The sequence below is a fragment of the Canis aureus genome, unplaced genomic scaffold (assembly GCF_053574225.1).
Source record: "Canis aureus isolate CA01 unplaced genomic scaffold, VMU_Caureus_v.1.0 ptg000132l_RagTag, whole genome shotgun sequence".
NCBI classification, from domain to species: Eukaryota; Metazoa; Chordata; class Mammalia; order Carnivora; family Canidae; genus Canis; species Canis aureus.
The window spans coordinates 258,857-278,198 of NW_027554443.1; the positions used below are offsets into that span (position 1 = coordinate 258,857).

The window sequence follows — 19,342 nt, forward strand, 5'->3', positions numbered from 1 at the left end:
TGGTGATAGCTTTAGCAGCAGTATATCAAAATGATGTGTGTCTAAATCCATATGTCTAGTAATAAAACATAGAAAATACAAAAAAAAAAAAAAACAACTACCAATTACCAGCCCCAAAACATTATCAACAACTTGGTCCGATCTACTTGGGCAGATTGGAGCCTGTAAAACTCAATAATGCTGGTTTCCATGTAGAAAATATGCTTAAATTTAATCAGATGCCAAGAAACATAGCTTAAAATAATATATAAACCTTCATTACACACGATATAACAAAATTTCCTTTAATAAAGATTTTTTGTACATCAGATATTTACTGGGAAACAATTAAAATGTTATATTAAACATCTAGGTAATAAACTTTTACTATATATCTTTCAGATCATATACTTTCTATTCAAAATCTCTACATATTCTCGTGATGCTTGCAGTACTAGATCTTGATTTACATTTGATTCGTCAGTAGGTCCTAAAGGAGAAGATCTACAGAATCCTGATTCTCAATCATGAGCAACTGAAAAAGAGAAAGAATAATATTCTTTATCTGAAATACTTTGTAGTTAACTAGAAGTTAGTAAAAAAAAAGTTGGAATCTTCTGAGTGTTAAAAGGATGAAAAATATCTACATATAACTACAATATAAAATACAAGATTACTATTAAATCAAGTTTGCTCACGATTGCCCATTGAATTAATTACTACTGTGGATAAACACTAGAGCTTCTGGTTTTCTCATTATAAGATGAGATTGCGGGATCCCTGGATGGCGCAGCGGTTTGGCGCCTGCCTTTGGCCCAGGGCGCGATCCTGGAGACCCAGGATCGAATCCCACATCAGGCTCCCGGTGCATGGAGCCTGCTTCTCCCTCTGCCTATGTCTCTGCCTCTCTCTCTCTCTCTCTCTCTCTCTGTGACTATCATAAATAAATAAAAATTAAAAAAAAAATTAAAAAAAAAAAAGAGATTGCAAGCTGATGGCACAGTCCACCCCTGAACAATCATATACTATCAACTGAAAAATCTAACAGGCAATATCTAGAGTCAAATATATCATGGCAGGTTTAAAACAAGACATTATAAGAACACACAGAAGGGACATCCTGGTTTTCTATCAATATTGTCTGCTTTTCGGTGGAGGGAATAGGAAGGCTGATACCTGAAAGATTACTCTCTTCAAAGCAGCAGAGTAGGGTAATGGCGACAGAGAAGGCTCACCAATGTGGCAAGAACCAAATTGATTTGGGTGCTTATATTCCATGCTAAGAAACCCGGAATTTTACCCAATGGCAAAACCAGTGGCTGGAGATTGAAATGTCACCTGTCAAGGGACAGCTATATGAACTACATAATTGCTTAACTAAGTATTACTAAGACAAGTCTGGTCTGTTTGGTCTTCTATCACTAGCAGAAACAAGAATTTGAGAACGCCCACATTTTCAGATTGACAGTTCCATAGCGATGGCACAAGTGAAGGAAGATTACAGCCAAAAGTGCTAACAGGCATACAGGCTGCAGGTTTTTAAAAAAGGTATGAAACACGATGACCAAATGAGGAATAAGTCTCTTATTCATTATGTTTATGTTTTACATTTTTTATTAGATATATCTAGACAAATTTTAACAAGGGGAAGGGATGCCAGTTACTATTTGTGGTTTATTTCAGAAATTAATGACCATCTAAATTTGTAAATTTGGCAACATACCTTCTTTTAGTTCTCTGATTATACTGTCTTCCAACATCTGCTGCATCTGAAATAAGTTAAACGTTACTTACAATGTTCAAGTTAAACAAGAGACATTATTGTAGGAATTTTATTTTGCTTATGAAACGTGGTCTGGAAATGATACTTTTAGAAAGTAAAAGCTACAATTTGCTTAAATAGAAAGATAATCACATAAATAAAATAAATCCCTACTTATTTTAATCTGGATAACTGAGAAGAAACCTATAATGCTGTTTAGAGGATTCTAATAAAAAGTACAATTAATATTGATCAATCGAATATACAGAATTTCTGGAAGAAGAGGACGATGGTGGAGGAGTAGGAGACCCTAGTTTTGTCTGGCGTCTGGGATTCAGCTACATAGGTATCAAATCATTCTGAACACCTGTGGACTCAGACAGAGATCCAAGAAAAGAATTGTTGCAATTCTACAAATAGAACAGCGACCGCTTTCTGCAAGGTAGGAGGTGTGGAGAAATGAATCAGAGGCATATATCAGAAGATTAAACCAGGGGGGCAGGGAACCTCTGGAAGCCAGAAGGCAAGTCCTGGAAAGTGATATAGCAGCAGAGTGCACAACCAGAACTTTTAAGAGGTCTGTTCCAGTGAGGACATCCCTGTCTGAAAGATGCTCAGGTGGCAACGGGGGGCAGCATCCTAAGTGGGACGGACAGTGTGGTCTCAGGATCCCTGGGGGGGCGGGGTCACAGAAGGAATGGGGGCGGCGCCTGAGTATGGCAGTTGCCAAGGCGTTTGAGCGGGGAAGCCAGTTGCAATCAGTGAGCCCAGGAGTGGGCATTCAGCTCAGTGTTGCCATAAACCCCAAACCGAGGAACAGTCAGGTGACCACTTTCCAAGCAGGAAAAACTGGGCAAGACCTCCTCCTTCCCCCCGGAGGCACAGTGTGAATGGGGGCTACAGGGGTCTGCAAGGTTTGGAAAATCGAAAGGGGGTCTGTGCTTGAGATAAAAATGCTTGGTCACAGGCTGGGTGAATACAGAGTGCAGACAGAAACCAGGGAGACACAGTAGGGAGTGAGATCTTTCAATTCCAGGGCTGGAAATTAGGAGGCCACCATTTTCATTCTCATCCTCTAAAGCTGCCCAGAAAGCCTTCAGGGAACAAAAGCCACAGAGAGCAATCTGGAGCTGCTTACCTGGCCTGGCCCCCTGGCAAGGGTGGTGCAATCCCACCCTAAGCAAAGACACCTAAGAATCAGTGCAACAGGCCTTTCCCTCAGGAGGTCAGCAACAACTTCCTGCTAAGACCAACTTTACTCATCATACAGAGCTGCAGAACTCTAGTGCTAGGGGCAAACAGTATACAGAACTCATGGCTATTTCTCATGACTCCTTAGTCTTTCTATTTTAATTTTCTTTTTGCTTTCAACCAATTTCTTCATTTATCAACTCTTACAATTTAACTTTTTACACTTGCATTCAATCCTTTCATTGCTCTTAATATTATTCCTGTATATATTGAAGTTTTTCTTTCTGTACCATTTCGGGAAGTAGTTCCTTCTAAGAAATAGACTAAAATACAACCAGAATCTACTATACTGCTCTATTCTCTTCATCTGTCTGATTATAATATTTTTAAAATCTATCTTAATTTTCATATTTACAGTTACATTCTATCCTTTCATTGCATTTAATTTTATTTTTGCATATAATGAAGTTTTTCATTCTTTACAATTTTGGGATGTAGTTTCTTCTAACAAACAGACCAAAATAAACTTACGATATAGTATATTGCTCTGTTCTGTTCAACTGGCTGATAATATCCTTTTTATTTTGACTTTTAATTTCCATTTTTACACTTACATTCTAGACTTTCCTTGTATTTAATTTTATTTTTGTATATATACAAGGTTTCCTCTTAACCATTTGGGGGTGCAATTTCCTAACAAAAAGACCAAAATTCACATAGTATCGGTGTACTGCTCTGCTCTCTTGATCTCTCTAATTCTATTATCTCCTTTGTTAACCTTTAAATTGGCTTCGGGTCTCTTCTGATTTGTTTAGCATGTATTTATCTGGGGTCATTCTTGATATTTTTCTATTCTGTTCTCTCACTCATCTCTTCTTCTCTGGACAGAATGACAAGATGGAAAAACTCACCGCCACAAAGAGAACAAGAGGTAGTACTGACTGCCCGAAACCTAATCAGCATGGATAGAAGGAAGAGGCTGGAGCGAGAGTTCAGAAGAATGACCATCAAGATAATAGCTGGGCTTAAAAGACACACAGAGGACATTAGAGAATGCCTTTCTGGAGAAATAAAACAACTGATATCTAATCAAGTTGAGATAAAAAAGGCTAATCTTAGTGAGATGCAATCAAAAATGAAGGTTCTAACTGCTAGGATAAATGAGGCTTCACAGAGAAGTAGTGATATAGAAGACAAAACAATGGAGAATAAACAAGCTGAGGAAAAGTGAGAGAAACAACCACTGGACTATGACAGGAGAATTTGAGAGATGAGTCGTACCACACAGCAAAACAATGTTAGAATAATGGGGATCCCAGAAAAAGAGGGGAAGGAGGGGGCAGAAGGCATATTTGAGCAAATTATAGCAGAGATCTTCCCTCATCTGGGGAAAGAAACAGGCACTCGAGTGCCAGGAGGCACAGAGAACCTTCCTCAAAATCAATAAAAAACAGGTCAATATCTCCAATATAATAGCCAAGCTTGCAAATTTCAGACCCAAAGAGAAAATCCTGAAAGCAGCTTGGAACACGAGGCCCTGAACCAAGAAGGAGAGAAATATTCAACTGGCAGCGGATCTATCCAAAGAGACCTAGCAGGCCAGAGAGAGCTGGCATGATATACTCAGGGTGCTCAAGAAGAGTCTACAGCCAAGAATTTTATCCAGCAAGGCTTTCATTCAAAATACAAGGGGAGATAAAAAGCTTCCAGCACAAACTGAAACTAAAAGAATTTGTGATCCTTAAAACAGCTTTGCAAGAAGTGGTAAAGGGGAAACTTTAAGCAAACAGAGAGCCCAAAAGTAACACAGACCAGAACACGGACTTTACACATAATACAATGGCACTACATTCATATCTTTCAATCCTTTCTCTGAATGGAAACAAGTCAAATGCCCCAACCAAAACACACAGGGTATCACAGTAGATAAAAAAAAAGCAAGACCCATTGATATGCTATCTGAAAGAGACTCATTTTAGACACAAAGACAACTTCACATTGAAGGTGAGGGAGTGGAAAACCATTTATCATATTAAAGGACATGAAAAAAAACTGGAGTGGCAATATTTATATCAAACAAATTGGATTTTTTTTAAGATTTTATTTATTCATGAGAGACACACAGAGAGCGAAAGGCAGAGGCACAGGCAGCAGGAGAAGCAGGCTCCGTGCGGGGAGCCTGATGTGGGACTAGATCATGACCTGAGCCGAAGGCAGATGCTCAACCACTGAGCCACCTGGTCATCCCACAAATTGGATTTTAAACCAAAGACTGTATTAAGAGAAGAAACAACAACAACAAAAGATGAAGAAACTCACTATGCCATAATTAAAGGGTCTATCCAAAACTAAAATTGGACAATTATAAGTTTTAATGTGTCTAAAGTGGGAGCAGCCAACTATATAAATCAACTTTCTGTTAAGATTTCATTTATTTATTTATTTGACACACACACACACACACAGAGAACACAGGCAGTGGCAGCAAGAAAGAGAGAAGCAGGCTCCCCACTGAGCAGGCAGACTGATCAGGGCTTGATCCCAGGACCTTGAGAACATGACCTAAGCCAAAGGCAGAGCCTTAACCGACCGAGCCACCCAGGCCACCTTATAAAGCAATTAATAACAAAAATAAAGGAACACATGGATAGTCATATAATAATAGTAAGTACTTTAACACAACACTACTGTAATGGCCAGATCATCTAAGCAGATGATCCACTAGGACGCAAGGGCTCTGAATGACACATTGCACAAAATGGACTTCACAGATAACTTCAGAGCACTCCATCCTATGACAACAGAATACACATTCTTCTCGGGTGCACATGGAACAAACATTCTGCACAACAGATCACATACTCAGTCACAAATCAGCTCTCAACTGGTACCAAAAGACTGGGATCATTCCCTGCATACTTTCAGACCACAATGCTTTGAAACTGGAACTCAATCTTGACAGGAAATTTGGAAAGAATTCAAATACACAGAGATTAAAGAATCCAACTGGGGCACTAAGGCACATTTTAAAACCTCATAGAAACAAATGAAAATGGAAACACAACTGCTCAAAACATTTGGGATGCAGCAAAGGTCATCGAAAGAGGATAGTATATAGCAATGCAAGCCTTTCTCAAGAAATGAGAAAGGTCCTAAATACACAACCTAACCCTACACCTAAACGAGCTGGAAAAGAACAGAATATTAAAGCCTAAAACCAGCAGGAGAAGAAAATTCGTAAAGATCAGAGCAGAAATCAATGAAATAGAAACCAAAGGAACAGTAGAACACATCAATGAAGTCAGGAGCTGGTTCTTTGACAGAATTAATAAGATCGATAAACCCCTGGCCAGACATATCAAAAAGAGAACGGAGCCAAAAAATTAGGCAATCTAGAAGAAATGGACGCATTCCTGGAAAGCCACAAACTACCAAAACTGGAACAGGAAGAAACAGAAAACCTGAACAGGCCAATAACCAGGGAGGAAATTGAAGCAGTCATCAAAAACCTCCCAAGACACAAAGGTCCAGGGCCAGATGGCTTCCCAGGGGAATCCTATCAAACGTTTAAAGAAGAAACCATGCCTATTCTACTAAAGCTGTTTGGAAAGATAGAAAGAGATGGAGTACTTCCAAATTTGTTCTATGAGGCCAGCATCACCTTAATTCCAAAACCAGACAAAGACCCCACCAAAAAGGAGAATTACAGACCAATACCCCTGATGAACATGGATGCAAATATTCTCAACAATATACTAGGCAATCGGATCCAACAGTACATTAAGAAAATTATTCACCATGACCGAGTAGGATTTATCCCCGGGACACAAGGCTGGTTCAACACTCGTAAAACAATCAATGTGATTTATCATATCAGCAAGTGAAAAACCAAGAACCATATGATCCTCTCTTTAGATGCAGAGAAAGGATTTGACAAAATACAGCATCCATTCCTGATCAAAACTCTTCAGAGTGTAGGGATAGAGGGAACATTCCTCAACATCTTAAAAGCCATCTACGAAAAGCCCACAGCAAATATCATTCTCAATGGGGAATCACTGGGAGCCTTTCCCCTAAGATCAGGAACAAGACAGGGATGTCCACTCTCACCACTGCTATTCAACATAGTCCTGGAAGTCCTAGCCTCAGCAATCAGACAACAAAAAGACATTAAAGGCATTCAAATTGGCAAAGAAGAAGTCAAACTCTCCCTCTTTGCCGATGACATGATACTCTACATAGAAAACCTAAAAGCCTCCACCCCAAGATTGATAGAACTCATACAGCAATTTGGCAGCGTGGCAGGATACAAAATCAATGCCCGGAAATCAATGGCATTTCAATACACTAACAATGAGACTGAAGAAAGAGAAATTAAGGAGTCAATCCCATTTACAATTGCACCCAAAAGCATAAGATACCTAGGAATAAACCTAACCAAAGACGTAAAGGACCTATACCCTAAAAAGTATAGAACACTTCTGAAAGAAATTGAGGAAGACACAAAGAGATGGAAAAATGTTCCGTGCTCATGGATTGGCAGAATTAACATTGTGAAAATGTCAATATTACCCAGGGCAATTTACACGTTTAATGCAATCCCTATGAAAATACCATGGACTTTCTTCAGAGAGCTACAACAAATTATTTTAAGATTTGTGTGGAATCAGAAAAGACCCCGAATAGCCAGGGGAATTTTAAAAAAGAAAACCACATCTGGGGAAATAAGATCATGAATGAAAGAAGACAGATCACGACCAGCACCAGAGAAATACAGACAACTATAAGAACACATTCTGAGCAACTATATGCCAACAAACTAAGCAATCTGGAAGAAATGGATCCCTTCCTACCAAAACTGAAACAGGAAGACACAGGAAACCTGAACAGACCCATAACCAGCAAGGAAATGGGAGCAGTCATCAAATATCTGCCAACAACCAAGAGTCCAGGACCAGGTGGCTTCCCAGGAGAATTCTACCACACATTCCAGGAAGAATTAATCTATTCTTCGGAGCTGTTTATAAAAATTAGTAATGGAAGGGAAACCTTCCAGCGTTCTCTGTGAGGCCAGCATTACTCTGATCGCAAAACCAGAGCAAGACCCCACCCAAAAGGAGAATTACACTCCAATATCCCTGATGAACATGGATGCCAAAATTTTCACCAAGACACTGGCTGGGAGGATTCAACAGTACATTAAAGGATGATTCACCATGTCCAAGTGGGTTTTATGCCTGGGCTGCAAGGGTGATACGACATCTGCAGATGAATCAATGTGATACACTACAGAAATAAAAGAAAGGATAAGAACCATAGGATCCTCTCAAGAGATGCAGAAAAAGCAGTTGACAAAGTGCAGCACCCTTTCCGGATCAATACTCTTCGCAGTGCGGGGGGGGGGAGCATATCTCAATATCGTAAAAGCCATCTACGAAAAGCCCACACCCGATGCCATTCTTAAGGGGAAAAACTGAGAGCTTTGCCGCTAAGGTCAGGAACACGACAGGGAAGTCCACTCTCTGGACAACCAGTGTTGTTCGACATAGCCTCAGCATTTAGACAACAAAAAGAAATAAAAAGGCGTCTGAATCAGAAAAGAACTCAAACTCTCACTTTTCTCAGAGGACATGATATCCTATGTGGAAAACCCAAAAGACTCCACCCCAACATTGCTAGGACCCTTTCCTGAATTCAGCAAAGCAGCAGGATAGGAAATCCATGCACAGAAATCAGTTGCATTTCTATACACTAACAATGAGATGGAAGAAAGAGAAACTGAGGAGTCGATTCCATTGACCATTGCAGCAAACACCATAAGATGCCTAGGAATAAACCTACCCAGAGAGACAAAGGATCTATACTCTGAAGATGACAGGACATTCTGGAAAGAAATTGAGAAAGGTGTAAAGAACTGGAAATACATTCCATGCTCATGGATTGAAAGAATTAAATATTGTTAAAATGTTTATGCTAGCTCCATCAATCTACATATTCAATGCAATCTCTATCAAAATACTACCAACTTCTTTTCATACAGCTGGAGTAAATAACGGTAAGATTTGTTTGGAACCTTAGAAGACCCCGAGTAGCCAAACATATCTTGATAGAGGTAGCCATAGCTGGTGGCATTACAAGCCAGACTTCAAGCTCTATTTTAAAGCTGTGATCAACAAGACAGTATGGTACTGGCACAAAAGCAGACATGTCGATCAATGGCCCAGAAGAGAAAACCCAGAAGTGGACCCTCAACTCTATGGTCCACTCCTCTTCAACAATACTGGAAAGAAAATCCAATGGAGACAAAGCAGTTTCTTCAACAAATGGTGTGGGAAATCAGACCACCACATGTAGAAGAATAAAACTGGACCATTTTCTTATGCTATACACAAAAATAGAGTCAAAATGGATGAAACACCCAAATGTGAGATAGGAATCCATCAAAATCCTAGAGGAGAACACAGCCAGCAACCTCTGTGACCTCGGCTGCCGCAACTTCTTGCTAGAACATGTCACCAGATGCCAAATTGACCTCCTGGGAATTCATCAAGATAAAAAGCTTTTGCACAGCAAGGAAATAGTTGACAAAACCAAAAGACAACTGACAGAATGGGAGAAGGTGTTTGCAAATGCCTTATCAGATAAAAGGCTGGTATGCAAAGTCTATAAAGAGCTGATCAAAGTCAACACCCAAAGAAAGATAACCCAATGAAGAAATGGGCAGAAGAAATGAAAGGACATGTCTCCAAAGAAGACATACATATGGCCAACAGACACATGAAAACATGCTCAACATCAGCTGGCACTAGAGAAATACAAATCAAAACCACGGTGAGTTTCCCCCTCACACCTTTCATAATGGCCAAAATTAGCAAGTCTGGAAATGACAGATGTTGGCGGGAATGCAGAGAAAGGGGGATCCTCTTATGATGTTGGTGAGAATACAACCTGGTGCAGCTCCTCTGGAAATCAGTACCGGAGGTTCATCAAAGAGTTGAAAAAGGAGCTACCTATGTAAAACCCAGCAATTGCGCTAGAAGGTATGAATCCCGAAGATCACTTTGGTCGGGATCCAAAGGGGCACCTGCACCCATATGTTTATACCAGTAATATCCTCAATAGCCAACCTGAGAGATATGGATGTTCTTTGAAAGAGGTATGCATAAAGAAGATGTGATGTAGATATAAATAAATAAGTATCATATTTATTTATTAGACAGAGAGAGAGAGGAAGGGAGAGAACAGAATATTACTCAGCCAATAAATAATTAAATCTTTGGACCTTTGGGTGGCTCAGTGGCTGAGAGTAGGGCTTTGGCTCCGAGCATGATATATATATCATAACATTATAAGCTAGTTAATTGAATTTAAATAAAAAATAGTAAAGAAACCAATGGAGCTAGGAATGTGAAATAAAAGAATATACATAACTTCTGAAGGATCTTTGTAACTTCTGTTACAAAATTGTAAACAAGAGTCATTTTACACTTTAATAGTTTGTGATTTTCAGAAAAAGTGCCCTTTATGAGAGATTAATCATTTGTTTAATAAATTATTCCTCCGAATGAACTTTCCACTTTTGCACTTTTGATTTTGCACTCAACAAAATCTTGAGGTATGTTGTATGCTCTATTTTTCAGCACAGACTCTTAAATACATAAAACAATGGAAGTGGGACTACATAAAGTCATGTGGAATTTCTCCTGGTAATATTGAGTAAAACTATTTTGTTATCTATATGATGACTGATGTACTTCTTTTCATGTGAACACAGAGATTTCAGAAAATCTGCTTCAGGAAAGGAAAAAATATAAGCTAGCACCAGTTTTCCAACTTAGTTTCGCATTGATAAGTTTCTAGAATTAGAAACAAGGAAAAGAAATTTTAACTGTAACTTTGTTTCCTTTCTATGAATTAGGACCAATTTTTGAAGCACCTGACTTACTATAGTTATCATTATCTACTTAATTATGAAATATTTAGGAATATTTCAGACTACAGTTGACCTTTGAGCAACACAGTGGTTAGGTGCACTTACCCCCGTGCAGTCAAAACTCTGTATAATTTCTGATTCTCCCCAAATTTAATTACTAATAGCCTACTGGTGATGGGAAGCCTTACCAATAACACAGTCCATTAACACATGGTTTGTACATTACATGTGTTATATAATATATTCTTAAAATAAAGTAAGCTAGAGAAAAAAAGGTTATTGAGAAAAACATAAGAGAAAATACAGTACAACACAACAGCCAAGAAAGTCCATGTGTAGGCTAACTAGACCTGCAGCTACAATTCCATGTTGGTCAAGGATCAAATGTGCATTACAAATATTCCCATCTAGAATGCTCTTATTTCTTATAAAAGGCATCCTCTCATTGAATTCCCAAAATAGGGTCTAAATACGGTACTAAGTGGTGCCTAGGTGGCCCAGTCACTTAAGTGCCTGCCTTCATTTCCTTAAGGAACGATCAAAGTAATATAATGATCTTTTCGCCAAAAGTCTTTTCCTAAATACTTGCTTCTGTGACCCTGGTTTATTTCCAGGTGAGAATTGAGTTAGATGGTAGAAATAGCTTGCAATCCATTAATAAAGAGAACATATTTGCAATTTTATTTATACTTTTCCATTTATCAAAAACATAAGAGGGTAAGAAAATTATACACATAAAAACAACGTATCAGCAAATTTTAATTCGAAGACTCATTAATTAGTAGGATTTTCTCATAACAGTTTGTTTCCAAACTACCAATCATAGAAATCTAAGGTTCCATTGGGGATACTGTAGGATTGAGGGACAAAAGTCTACAGCTGTAGTCTCATCTCTCTTTTAGCTACACAGCTCCACTGGTCTCGGTTTTGTATAATACAGTTTAATGCAAAAACAGAAACAAACAAAAAAGCAAAACAAAACAAAAACAAATTAAGTTCCATTCTTTGAAAAAAATATTGTTTTCCAAAAGGTAGTCACTAATTTAGTCAAAGTCCCTAATTTTTTTATTTTAATTTTTATTTATTTATGATAGTCACAGAGAGAGAGAGGCAGAGACACAGGCAGAGGGAGAAGCAGGCTCCATGCACTGGGAGCCTGATGTGGGATTCGATCCCGGGTCTCCAGGATCACGCCATGGGCCAAAGGCAGACGCCATACCACTGCGCCACCCAGGGATCCCAAAGTCCCTAATTTTACATAAGAGACAAGAAGGCCTCAGAAAGATTGAAGTTTGCCTCAGGTCAAAAGACCAAAGAGTTGCAGGCCAGGAATGTGCTTTAGGCCCTCCTGAGCTGAGAGTTTTTATGCCAGTTACTTCATCATCTTCAGGAAAAATACCTACATTTTTAACTATAACTGACTGTAAATGAACACATAAAGGTTTGTCATGTGGCTCAATAACGACTAGGCATGAGGCACAAAACAGCTTTCTAATTAAATTATAAATTTTAAAGTCTAAAGTGTAATTTAAATTATAAATTTTAATGTTTTATGAATAAAAATACAGCAATGGAAATGATCTTTACTCCTATTGGGAACAGTTAATAGACTGCATTTATAAGCACAAATTTTTTAAACCACAAGACACGGAACTTGAAGGAGAAAATCTTTAGTTGAACCAAAGAGGCTGAAATGGAGGAAACTCTTCCTGGAAAGAATTATTCTTTTCCTCCAGATAAAACTTGGTTTACCAAAATCAATCAACAAATGAGTTATCTATGTTGTGGATTATTAAACACAAAACAGACTTCTCTTTACCACCTAGTATGCTCTGTCCAACCTCTCATCATTATGAGAGTTGGTATGTACAAAAGACAGGACTAACTTTAATTTAAATCCAGTCAGAAATTAGAGGTAAACCATCATTACCCACAAGTGGATTTATCTCTACCTCCCTCACAGCAGGAAGGGAGATTTGCCTAATGAGTGAATTGGGGAGAAGGCACTAGGCAGTGCTTAGGAGATTCCAAATCTCTTTTTTGAAAAGATGTGCTCACCCATGGTAACATGAATTCAGGTCTGCTCTCATCTTCGTGGGATGGGCATCAAACATTTGTTTCCTCCATTTACAACTGTGTGGGGAAGTGCCTAATTTGGGATAAAGAATTGGGAAGCCCACTGTGGCTACATACCCACCCAAACCACATCCTCCAATCTGTTAGCATGTATTAGTAACAAAGGCTACTAAGTTTAACTCCATCTGCCTGACTCCTGTGCTCTGAACTCAGAAAAAGAAGAGCACTGTCCTCTGCCACCTACCCCACCACAGCTCCAATGAGAGAAATGACCAGACAATACTTTGAAAAATGTTTCTTCTTGCTTGACTTTATAACTAACATTCATTGTTCAAAGCAACATATTTTGAAGAGGGAAAAGTTGGAAAGAACAATTTTAGAAACAAGCAGAGAAAGTCAGACAAAACGAGGAGACAGAGGAGTATGTTCTAAATGAAAGAACAAGGCCACGAGATAGAACCTCAGAAAAACAACGAAATGAAACAGAGATAAGGAGTCAGCCTGATAAAGAGTTCAAAGTAATGGTCACAGAGATGCTCAGCAAACTTGGAAGAATGGACGGATTCAGTGAGAACTTCAACAAAGAGAAAATATACAAAAGAACCAATTAGGGCTGAAGAATACAATAACTGAAATGAAAAATACACCAGACACAATCGACAGCAGATTAAAAGATGTGAAGAACAGATCAGCAATCTGCAAGAAAGGGTAGTAAAAATCATCCAAGCTGAAAAGCAAAAAGAAGAAATAATTTGAAAAATTAAGATACAGGGACCTCTGGAATAGCATCAAGTATAATAAAACTCACATTAGAGAGGTCCCAGAAAAAGAAGAGAGAAAAGGGTGAAGAACTTATTTGAAGAAAGAATACCTAAAAACTTCCCTAACCTGGGGAAGAAAACAGGCCTCCAGGCCCAGGAAGCATTGCCAGTCCCAAATAAAAGGAACCCAAAGAGTTTCACACCAAGACACATAATAACAAGTCAAAAATGAAAGAGAAAAGGAGAATCTTAAAAGCAGAAAAAAAAAAAAAGAAAAGAAAAGAAAGGAAAAGCAATTAGTTATATCAAAGCGAACCACTACAGGGATATCAGTGGATTTTTCAGCCGAAACTGTGGCATGCACTCTGGAAAACTTTGTGGAGGTTCCTCAAAGAGTTAAAAATAGACCTGCCCTACGACCCAGCAATTGCACTGCTGGGGATTTACCTCAAAGATACAGATGCAGTGAAACGGCAGGACACCTGCACCCCGATGTTTCTAGCGGCAATGTCCCCAATAGCCAAACTGTGGAAGGAGCCTCGGTGCCCATCGAAAGATGAATGGATAAAGAAGATGTGGTCTACGTATACAATGGAATATTACTCAGCCATTAGAAACGACAAATACCCACCGTTTACTTCAACCTGGAGGGACCTCAAGGGTATTGTGCTGAGTGAAATAAGTCCATCGGAGAATACAGACATTAAAATGGTCTCATTCATTTGGGGAATATAAAATTTAGTGAAAGGGAATAAAGGGAGAGAAAATGAGTGAAAATATCGCTGAGGGTGACAAAACATGAGAGACACCTAACTCTGGCAAATGAACAAGGTGTAGTGTAAGGGGAGGTGGGCGGGGGGTTGGGGTGACTGGGTGATAGGCACTGAGCGGGGCACTTGGGATGAACACTGGGTGTTATGCTAAATGTTGGCAAATCGAACTCCAATAAAAATCGGAGAAGGACAAACATTATATGGTCTCATTCATTTGGGGAATATAAATAATAGTGAAAGGGAATGGAAGGGAAGGGAGAAGAAATGGGTAGGAAATATCAGAAAGGGAGACAGAACGTGAAGACTCCTAACTCTGGGAAATGAACTAGGGGTGGTGGAAGGGGAGGAGGGCAGGGGATGGGGGTGAATGGGTGATGGGCACTGAGGGGGGCACTTGACGGGATGAGCACTGGGTGTTATTCTGTATGTTGGTAAATTGAACACCAATAAAAGATAAATTTATCATATAAAAAGAAAGTTAAAAAAAAAGAAAAGAAATTGTCGCATGATATTTTCCAAGTGCTAAGAGGAAAAAACCTAGGATATTTTTGGCAGGTTTATAATTCAGAACTGAAAGAAAGATAAAGAGTTTCCCACACAAAACTTAAAGAAGTTCATCACCACTAAATAGGTCTTATAAGAGATGTTAAAAGGACTTCTTTAATCAGAAAAGGCCAGGGTACCTGGACGGCTGTCAGTGAAGAGTCTCCCAGGACCCTGGGATCAAGCTCTGTAAGGGACTCCCTGTTCCCTGCTCAGAGAGGAGCCTGCTTCTCCCTCTCCCTCTGCCCCTCCCTCCCCTTCACTTGTGTTCTCACTCACTTTGCTCTCAAAGAAAGAAAGAAAGAAAGACCATAACTAGAAATAAGAAAATGAGACAGTTTTTGTTTTAATTTTTATTTATTTATGATAGTCACAGAGAGAGAGAGAGGCAGAGACACAGGCAGAGGGAGAAGCAGGCTCCATGCACCGGGAGCCCTATGTGGGATTTGATCCCGGGTCTCCAGGATCGCGCCCTGGGCCAAAGGCAGGCGCCAAACCGCTGCGCCACCCAGGGATCCCCGAGACAGTTTTATCATAAAAACAAACATACAGTAAAGGTAATAGACCAATCATTTTTATAAAGCCAGTATGAGGGTTACAAGACAAAAGGAATAATATCAATTATATCTACAGTAACTAGTTAAGGGATACACAAAATACAAAGGTGTAAACTATGACATCAAATTTATAAAACAAGGCAGGGTGTAAAAATGCAGTGTTTTTAAAATCTGTTTGAACTGAAGTAACCATCAACTTAAAAGAGATTGCTATACATACACAGGATGTTATATATGAACTTCATAGTAATCACAAACCAAATATTTATAACGGATACACAAATGGAAGAAAAGCATCCAAACATAATACTAAAAGTCATCGAATCAGAAGAGACTAGAGCAAGAAAACAAGGAAGTCGAATGAAAGAACAAGACTAAGGCTTCATTTAACATGAGTCTATGCTACATTTTTCTACATTAATAAAACCATGAATATACTATCAAAATCATAAGCCTATGTGCATTGATTGAAATGGGTATTTTAACAACAATGATACACAATGGAAATGGGTTGTTATTAAAGGCTCCCTATCACTGCCATCTTAGTCATCAATCATTCAAGTGATGGCATCAAGGTAAATATATGTGAATTTCATTTGAAATATCCAATTATTTGTGGGGTGCCTGGGTGGCTCAGTCAGTTAAGTGTCAGAATCTTGATTTTGGCCCAGGTCATGATCTTAGGGTCATGAGATCCGGCTCCACTCTGAGCATGGAGCCTGCCTAAGAGTCTCTCTTCTCTCTTTCCCATTGCCCTTTACCACCTGCTTGCTTTCCTTCATTTTTTCTCTCTCTCTCTCTCTCAAAAAAAAAAAAAAAGAAAAGAAAGAATCAAATATTTCTTTGACTTACTTATTTAGAAAATCTCTACAGTTGCTCAGCAAGCCATTTTATAAAAATTGAAATAGAAGTAATATAAGTTAAAAAAAAGGTGTTATAAGAAAGCAATTAGGGATGTGCTCTCATGTAAGAAAATGCCAAAACTTACAACATTTTTTAAACTGTTTTATTTATTTATTCATAAAAAGTACAGAGAGAGAAGCACAGACATAGGCAGAGGGAGAAGCAGGCTCCCTATGGGGATCCTGTTGCGTGACTCAATCCCAGGACCTCTGGATCATGACCTGAGCCAAAGGCAGATACATGCTAAACCACTCAGTCATACGGGTGCCCCCAAAACATAGAACTATCAATTTAGTGTTACAAGTTTATTTAATTCATAAAAAGGACTTACCGTGGAATCGTTAAAATCATAAATATCCCTACATGGTTAAGCGTTTGGATTCTAATCATTCACTTATGCATAGGGGTGGAAAATTGAGTTACAGCAAACTTTAAACATAGTATAAACTATTGCTAATCAGAGAATAAGTCAAAGCATCTAAGTGTACTTTGGGTTAGTAGGTAATAATATTTACTTTCCAAAATCCAATTTAACATAGCTTTTCAAGGAAATGGGTCTGTTTGGGGGTGCCTTGGGAACTCAGTTGGTTAAGCATCCAACTCTTGATTCCAGCTCAGATCATCATCTCGGAGTCATGGGATCAAGCCCTGAGTCAGGCTCCACACTCAGTGGGGAGCCTGCTTGAGATTCTCCCCCTCCCTCTACCTCTCTCCCCACTCATGGGCACACTCTCTTCTCTCTCAGATACATAAAATCTTTAAAAAATAAGAAGATAAAATGTGTCAGTTTAGTGGTATTTATTGAATAAAGTTAATAATAGGTATCTCTTGACAATAAGAGCTCCAGGAGCTTTAAAAAATACCATAAAATTTCTGTCCCATTTCCTTATTAGCACAAACCAGTATAACTTTTACTTAATGAGTATTATTCAGTTAACTCAGAATTTCACCAAATTAAAAACAAAAATTTTATTGGAAATCTGAAACTCAAGAAAAGAAAGATAATATAACTAACCTTGAACAAGTGAGTTTCAATGCTGCTAACTGAAGTCTGCGGCCTTGAGGTAGGAATCATTACATTTTCTCTTGGAGTAACATTTCTATCCAGCAGTAAACTACTAGTCCAATTTCCAACATAAGGCCCTTCCAAGACTGGTCCCATAGTAAGAGTGCTGTGGAAAGGTCTGTTCTGCTGTCTCTCCACCAGATATTTGGTAGTGATATCTGCCAGCCTCTCATTAGTCCTGTGAAGATTACACAACACAAGTGCTTAGTATTTTATTTCTACCCAAATCATTCCTGCATGACCTGCATTTTTTTAAGTTTCCATAATAGCAAACAGAATGTGCCAGTAAACAGTGTTTTAACACTGAAAATGTGACAGAGCAGAGCTACTACATATATTTATAGGTTTAAAATTATTCCAAAGGAGTATATATGATTCCAGGGATAACTAACTAACAAGAAATTCAAATTAGGGGAGGGAAAGAAATGGCTGACAGTGATGCACATGGATTGACAGGTAATACTTGCTACCTTCTGGAATGGCTGTAATTACAAGATTCTGGAGAATGCCGTTACACATATTTGTATTTAGTAAAGCAGCTCAGAACATAAAAATAAACCATCCCTCAAAGACATTTTCAAGGATGTGCTTTCACCACTCTTGTACATTTTACTCATTGCCTCAGAGAAATTGAGGGTTTTGCACCGAGGAATACCTCAGACCAACAACCTCTAGGGGCCAGGTAGATGGCAGAGCAGTGATCAGAAGGACCGAAACAGCTCCAGAGGCAATTAGCTGATAACACACTTACCAAGGCCCTGGAAGTAGAATCTGCCCTTTTTGTCTTCCACACACCCCCTCATGCCCACCATGATGCTATTTTTAGCCACGTTGGGATTTATACTGCCTTTCACCCCAGTGTGAATCTTTCTCTGTTTCACATGTATACTTTTATATAAAGTAGAAAACATACAAAGGTTTCCCCCACCCTCAGGCTCTCTAGTAATAATACCAAAGACACAATCAAGAAAGTTAATTTACCAACCTGTATACTATTGGCACTTGATCTTTTGGGTTAAAGGTGTAATCTTCCAAAAATGAACTCATTAATATTTCTATTTAGGGTAATTCTGACAAAAAATTTTATAGTAATATGCTGTCTAAATACCCACTATTTGCTTCGACGTGGATGGAACTGGAGGGGAGGGTATTATGCTGAGTGAAATAAATCAATCGGAAAAGGACAAATATTATATGGTCTCATTCATTTAGGGAATATAAAAATTAGTGAAAGGGAATAAAGGGAAAGGAGAGAAAATGAGTGAAAATATCAGTGACGGTGACAAAACACGGGACACACCTAACTCTGGGAAACAAACAAGGGATGGTGGAAAGGGAGGTGAGCAGGGGGTTGGGGTGACTGGGTGATGGGTACTGAGGGGGACACTTGGGCGGGATGAGCACTGGTTGTTATGTAATATGTTGGCAAATTGTTATGCAACATGTTGGCAAATTGAACTCCAAAAAAAACAAAACAAAACAAAACAAAAAACCTTTTAAGTAGGGTTGTAAAGATGCAGGTATGTGAATCTGCTCTTTCCACTACAAATTTTATGAAGTTTAAATATAGACACGTATTCCCAATGAAAATTTAGTGTTCTAATTGAAATATACCATAATTGTAAAATACATGCTGGATTTTTAAGACTTCGAATGAAAAAAATATGAAATATCTCAGTAATAATTTTATATTGATCACAAGTTGAAAGGATATTTTTTGACGTATTGTGTTAAATAAAATATATCAACTTTAAAAAAATAATATGCTGTCTAAATTATAAAGTTTTAAACAATTAGT

General features: G+C 38.6%; 1 protein-coding gene across 1 annotated transcript in view; it reads right to left on the bottom strand.

Moving 5' to 3' along the window:
• Positions 1 to 270: 270 nt before the first annotated feature.
• The window catches only part of LOC144309647 (ankyrin repeat domain-containing protein 26-like), a 61,547-nt gene continuing 42,475 nt past the window's right edge, over positions 271 to 19,342 (bottom strand). The window contains exons 10-12 of the mRNA XM_077890737.1: positions 17,494 to 17,722; positions 1,703 to 1,748; positions 271 to 514 (exon numbers count right to left, since the gene is read on the bottom strand). Coding sequence (XP_077746863.1) covers positions 501 to 514; positions 1,703 to 1,748; positions 17,494 to 17,722 — 289 coding nt within the window. The 3' untranslated portion in view covers positions 271 to 500. The remainder of the gene's footprint in view (positions 515 to 1,702; positions 1,749 to 17,493; positions 17,723 to 19,342) is intronic.